Consider the following 6,513-nt stretch of genomic DNA (forward strand, 5'->3'; position numbering starts at 1 on the left):
ACAAAAAATAGCTGGGCGTGGTGGCACGCGCCTGTAGTCCCAGCTACTTGGGAATCTGAAGCCCAAGAATCGCTTGAGCCTGGGAGGTACAGGTTGCAGTGAGCCAAGATCAAGCCACTGCACTTCAGCCAAAAAAAAAAAGTTCTTTATGTGCAAGGTTTTAAACTTATACCAAATTATAAGATTATATGTGTGCAGAATGTCCATCTGATTCATATTTGTATTCCCCATAATGCTTAAGAGTGTACACCTTGTAGGCCGGGCGTGGTGGCTCACACCTGTAATCCCAGCACTTTGGGAGGCTGAGGCGGGTGGATCACCTGAGGTCAGGAGTTCGCAACAGGCCTGGCCAACATGGTGAAACCCCATCTCTACTAAAAATTAAAAAATTAGCCGGCTGTGGTGGTGGGCACCTGTAATTCCAGCTACTCCGGAGCCTGAGACAGGCGAATCGCTTGAACCTGGGAGGCGGAGGTTGCAGTGAGCCAAGATTGCACCACTGCACTCCTGCCTGGGCGACAAGAGCAAAACTCTATCTCAAAAAAAGAGAGTATACACCTTGTATACAGTTATAGTAGATACTCAAGAAATGCTTAGCCAATGAATGAATGATAGTGAAAGCTACAAGCTGAGTTACCTCTGCCTTGTAAGGAAATGGTGCAAATTATGCAAAAATCTGACAATTCTAGATTGTATTTGTCAGGACCTGAAAATACATAAATACATGATGAGATATCACTCTTAAGAGAGCCATCAGCATCACTATATTACATTGAAGAGAAAAAAATTCATACATAATGCCACATATTCATGAACACATACATCTGTGATGACTGATCCAGTTCTAAATATCACATGGTTTTAAAAATTCATTCTTCTCTCCACACAGCACAAATTTTAATTTTGAAAATTTTCAAACTTATAGAAGAATTACAAGAAGAATATAATGTGAACAAAAATATACCCTTCATCTGATTCACCAATTGTTAATATTTTGCCACATTTGCTTTCTCTCTCTCTCTCTCTTTAGTCAAGGAGATTTTACAATGTAGGCATATGCTGTTAATATTGGAGCGAAAATGTATTAATTTAAATAGAATAGGCTGGGCGCGGTGGGTCACGCCTGTAGTCCCAGCACGTTGGGAGGCCGAGGCAGGCGGATCACCTGAGGTCAAGAGTTCAAGACCAGCCTGGCCAGTATGGTGAAACCCCGTCTCTACCAAAAATACAAAAATTAGCTGGGCATGGTGGCACGCGGCTGTAGTCCCAGCTCTTTGGGAGGCTGAGGCAAGAGAACTGCTTAAACCAGGCAGGTGGAGGTTGCAGTGAGCCGAGATCATGCCATTGCACTCCAGCCTGAGTAACAGAGCAAGACTCCATCTCAAAAAAGAAAAAAAGAATAGAATATAGTATAGAAGAATACTATACTCTAAAGTAGTTTAATTAACAAACCACTATAGCTTTGACTTACTGTCACTGCATGACCCCACTTCTCCTACACAGCACATTCATCCTCTTCCGGTACAGCCAGCTCAGCCTGGAGATTCAAGGTCTTCTGTCCTGGTGGCCCAGTTGCCTCCCTCTGCTCCTCAGCTCTCCCCACCCTCCCTCTACTCCCACCCCACTGTCTTCTGCTCCTCCCAGTCCTGCTAAGTGCAGTTTCTCTCTGCCTCTTAACTTTCTTCTATACTGTTTGAGACAAGGGCAACAACTTCCTGTTTCCACTGACTAAACCAGCATCTTCCTTTTATTCAAAACTTTCCTTGAGTGCCATTTCCTGCCGGAAGTTTGCACAGATTAAATGAACAAGAGAGGCTCTCCTCCCAAAAGTAACAGAGAAAACAACCTCCCCCGTCTCATAGTGCTGACAACAAATTCATCAAATGAGGAAAAGAAAAGGAGGAAGTGGAAAGTTTTGAAACAGCCATATTCCAAGATGTCCATAAAAAAGAATGGCGTGTGTGACTGGAATGTTCCCAGTCTGGACCCTTAACCTCTCCTCCCAGCTGCAGCTCAAACACTTTGACTACTTCCTAGAATTAAGTCTGACCACTGACAAGAGAAGTTTAAGTGACCCTAGGCTAGTGGTTCTCAACTGGGTGATCTTGCGGGTGCCCTGCTGGAGGGAAATGTCTGGTTACATATTTGATTGTCACCATGGGAGGTGGGTGGTGCTACTGACATCTAGTGGGAATGGGCCAGGGATACTGCTAAACAACCTACAATGCACAGCACAAACCCCCACCTGGCCTGCACCACACACACACACACACACACACACACACACACACACACACACACGAATTATCCAGCCCGAAATGCCAGTAGTGCCCAGGCTGATCTTTGGGACACACCATCAAGCCATGTGTGAAGTTGATATAGTCCTGTTCCTTAGGGCCCTTTTCTAGGCCTTTTTCTTTTTTCTCTATAACTGAGCCTCTGTCCCATTAGCCTGCTAGGAACCCCTGTCCCTCTAGAACTGGAAATCAACCTTTTATTTAAAGTAAGTTTATTCTGCAAATAAAACGGCATCAGTCGCTCACCTTTCTCACTCCATCACCAAGACTAGACTCTCAGGCTCCTTGCTCCGTACTGGAACCACTAGTAGGAAGCATTGTTTGTTACAAGAAAGGGCTCCCAAGAGAGGGTTCTTGGATCTCACACAAGAAGGAATTTGAGGCGAATCCATAAAGTGAAAGAAAATTTATAAAGCAAATAAAGGAATAAAGAATGACTACTCCATAGGCAGAGCAGTGGCATGGGTGCTCAGCTGCTTATACTTATTGTTGTTTCTTTATTATATGCTAAACAAGGGGTGGATTATTCATGAGATTTCTGGGAAAGGGGTGAGCGATTCCCAGAATTGGCGTTCCTCCCCTTTTTAGACCATATAGAATAACTTCCCGACATTGCCATGGCATTTGTAAATTGTCATGATGCTGGTGCCAGTGTCTTTTAGCATGCTAAAGCATTATAATGAGCAGTGAGGATGACGGAAGTCACTCTCATCACCATCTTGGTTTTGGTGGGATTTGGCTGACTTTTTCACCACAGGCTGTTTTATCCGCAAGGTCTTTGTGACCTGTGTCTTGTGCCAACTTCCTATCTCATCCTGTGACTTAGAATGCCTAACCTCCTGGGAATGCAGCCCAGTAGGTATCAGCCTCATTTAACCCAGACCTTATTCAAGATGGAGTCACTCTGGTTCAAATGCTTCTGATATGTTCATGTGTTTCATTGGCACAGAAGCCCCCTCTACAATTCACAGTCTCTAGGAAACATATCTGGGAAATTAGGGACAAGGCAGGGGTGCCCCAGAAGGTAGTGAAGTGGAGTTATTGTCTGGCCTTGTTGTCTGAGGTTCGTTGCCTCATGCCAAGGAAATCAAGGATATGGACACATGTGAAGTGAGGTTAAGAGCAGAGGCTTAATAGGCAAAAGAAAAAGAAAGGAGAACAGCTTTCTCTCCTGCGAGAGAGAGGGGCGCCTGCATGGGACTTCCAGCCTGTAGGGAGTGCATCAGATTTTGTAGACAGGCTTGAGGAAGTGATGTCTGATTTGCATAGGGTGCACAGATTGGCTGGACCAGTTGCAACATTTACATAGTGCATGAAGACGCTGGCCACCCCACCCTAAGCTTATTGTGCAAATGGGCTTTCCACTTGGCCAGCCCCATGTTGCCTGCTCCCTATGGCACATGTGGTTGGAAAGGAAAAGGGAAGATGGAGTAGTCATTTTGAACATGCCTAGTCCAGGTGGCCTTTCCCTATTGGCACAGCTGCCAGCATTCACCCATGCAAGCTTCTAGCCTGCCTTTCTATGTCTGCAACTCGATTTTATAGGCTCCTCTTTGTTAGAAAAGAAAATGATTTGGGGGTTGGTTTTCATTAAAAGGAAAAGCTTACGGAGGACTTCCTTACTCTATCTGCCTAAATAATTTCTTCTTAACTCCTATATCAGTAGAAGAAGAAGACCAGATGAGAGTGACTCATCCCTGGTAAATATCACCTGGTGTTTAATCCTTCTCAGAGTCTTGGTGGAGTTGGAGTTTTCCCTCCCATCCCTACCCCACTCCTTCCTGTGCATTTTGAAAGGTCCACAAAAAAAAAAAAAAAAATAAATAAACACACACACACAAACTCAGCAACCTAGAAATAGAAGTCTATTTAAAAAAAACAAAAACAAAAACAAAACAGGCTGTTATGGTGGCTCACGCCTGTAATCCTAGCACCCTGGAGGCTGAGGCTGGCAGATCACCTGAGGTCAGGATTTCAAGGCCAGCCTGGCCAACATAGTGAAACCCTGTCTCTACTAAAAATACAAAAATTAGCCAGGTGTGGTAGCACATGTCTGTAGTCTCAACTACTCAGGAGGCTGAGGCAAGAGAATCGCTTGAGCCCACGAGGCAGAGGTTGCAGTGAACCAAGATCGCACCACTGCACTTCAGCCTGGATGACAGAGCGAGGCTCTTTAAAACAAACAAACAAACAAAGCAAACACTAATATCTTGTTTGCTGACTAAATGCCAAACATTGACCACCTCATCTCAGGAAAACAACAATCACTAGCTCCATTCAAAATTGTCCTGGAAATGTAGCCAGTGTAATAAGTCAAGATAGGGCAATAAAAGATGTAAAGATTGGTAAGAAAGAAGAAAAATTGATATTTGCAGAATACATGATTGTATACATAGAAAATCTAGAGAGATCAACAAACAGAATAAATGAGTGAATCTATCAAGCACTGTAGACCAAAAAATGCTCGTCTATATGTTAGTCACAATTTGGAAATGAAATACAAAATCGATACCATATACAAAAGCAGCAAAATACATCAAATATCTAGGAATGTTGTATGCTACTGACTACAATTTGGGGAGCTGATAGGCCATAGCTGAAAGTGCTAACAGAGTCATAAAACATTAAGGAGTGTTAAGGTCCAAGATTTCGGAAAGGCAGAATGAGAGTTCCCAAACCCAGTGGAGCCAGAGGTCAGCGTGGAATTGGGGGCCTAGAAGATGAACAAAAATCCAAGAAAATCAGGAGTAACAAAGGCATGGGAACCCCTGAGCCTAGAATGACCTTTAGCTCTTGCAACTTGCTTTTCTGGAATCATTTGGTCTGTGGGGGGATCTTCTGGCTTTAAGGGTCAGAGGTGATGCCACAGATAGCAGCAGCTTTTTATTTGCCACAAGATATCACTTGCCTGTCCCCTCCAACACTCTGCCTTATACAAATCTGATAGTGTAAGCTGAAAGACAGAAATGCTGCCCAGGGTGTACACAGGTATTTCTCACTTCCTTTCCATAATACTCAACATGCGGAATTTTTTTTTTTTTTGAGACGGAGTCTCACTCTGTCGCCCAGGCTGGAGTGCAGTGGTGCCATCTCGGCTCACTGCAACCTCCACCTCCTGGGCTCAAGCCATCCTCCCACCGTAGCCTCCTGAGTAGCTGAAACCACAGGAATATGCCACCATGCCTGGCTAATTTTTGTGTTTTTTGTAGAGGTAGGGTTCCTCCATGTTGCCCAGGCTGGTCTTGAACTCCTGAGTTCAAGCGATCTGCCCACCTCAGCCTACCAAAGTGAGGGATTACAGGTGCCAGCCACCACACGCAGCCAAGTTTAATATTTAAAAAAATACTGTGTGGGCCATAGAATGCATCATAGGCACATTAGTCCTATAGACATGGTTTACATGTAATGCATTCATAGGAGACTGTTACTTATTCATTCAAATAATATTCTTTCAAATAATATCGTCATGAATCAGACAACATATCCTGCTTTTAAAATAATCTACAAGCCCTCCACATTCTGCCTCTCCCTCTGCCCTGGACTGCCCTGACCTCATTTTGTGCTCCTTACCTGTGTCTCATTCCACTCCAGTTGCACTGACCTCAGTGTTCCTCATGCTTTGCCAGGCATGCTCCACCTCAGGGCTTATGCTCCTGTTCTCCCCTCTTTCTGAAATGCTTTCGCCTCTGATACTCACTTGGCTCACTCCTTCAAAAATCACCTTCTCAATGACGGCTTTGCTAAAGATAAAATCCAGCATTTTAACCTTGAGCTGGGCCTCTCTATCCCTACCTCACTCCCTCTGCTTTGCTTCTGTCCCATAGTACTTTCTGTCTTTGGACACAATGTGCCCTTCACTTGTTTATTATCTGTCTCTTCTATAAGAATGCAGATTAATGAGCACAGGGAATTTTTTTTCTGTTTTGTTCACTGACATTATCTCCAGTGCCTAGAACTGTGCCTGGAAATAGGAGACAATAAATATTTGTTGGATGGACAGATGGATGGATGGATGGATGGGTGGATGGGTGGATGAATAGATAGATTTAAAAAATGAAGAAACACATAGATAAGAAAAGAAAAAAACAGATTTCATACATGAAGGTAAGAGGTGAGTGCTAGAAAAGAAGGGATTGAAAATGCCAGGAAAAGCAACCCAAGCACTCACCAACGCATGAATGCATCAGCAAAATGTGGTATAAACATGCAATAGAAT

At 43.9% G+C, this 6,513-nt stretch overlaps 1 protein-coding gene across 3 annotated transcripts in view; it reads right to left on the reverse strand.

Moving 5' to 3' along the window:
- The window catches only part of EXOC6 (exocyst complex component 6), a 224,817-nt gene extending 223,095 nt beyond the window's left edge, over window positions 1-1,722 (reverse strand). For 2 of the 3 annotated variants that reach the window (XM_030940532.1, XM_030940531.1), the window contains exon 1: window positions 1,472-1,651. In XM_030940532.1, coding sequence (XP_030796392.1) covers window positions 1,472-1,508 — 37 coding nt within the window. In that variant the 5' untranslated portion in view covers window positions 1,509-1,651. Of the gene's footprint in view, window positions 1-1,471 lie in introns of all 3 variants that reach the window. The other variant, XM_010381327.2, reaches the window with a different exon arrangement.
- Window positions 1,723-6,513: the final 4,791 nt, after the last annotated feature.

This window comes from Rhinopithecus roxellana, chromosome 11, assembly GCF_007565055.1.
Source record: "Rhinopithecus roxellana isolate Shanxi Qingling chromosome 11, ASM756505v1, whole genome shotgun sequence".
NCBI classification, from domain to species: Eukaryota; Metazoa; Chordata; class Mammalia; order Primates; family Cercopithecidae; genus Rhinopithecus; species Rhinopithecus roxellana.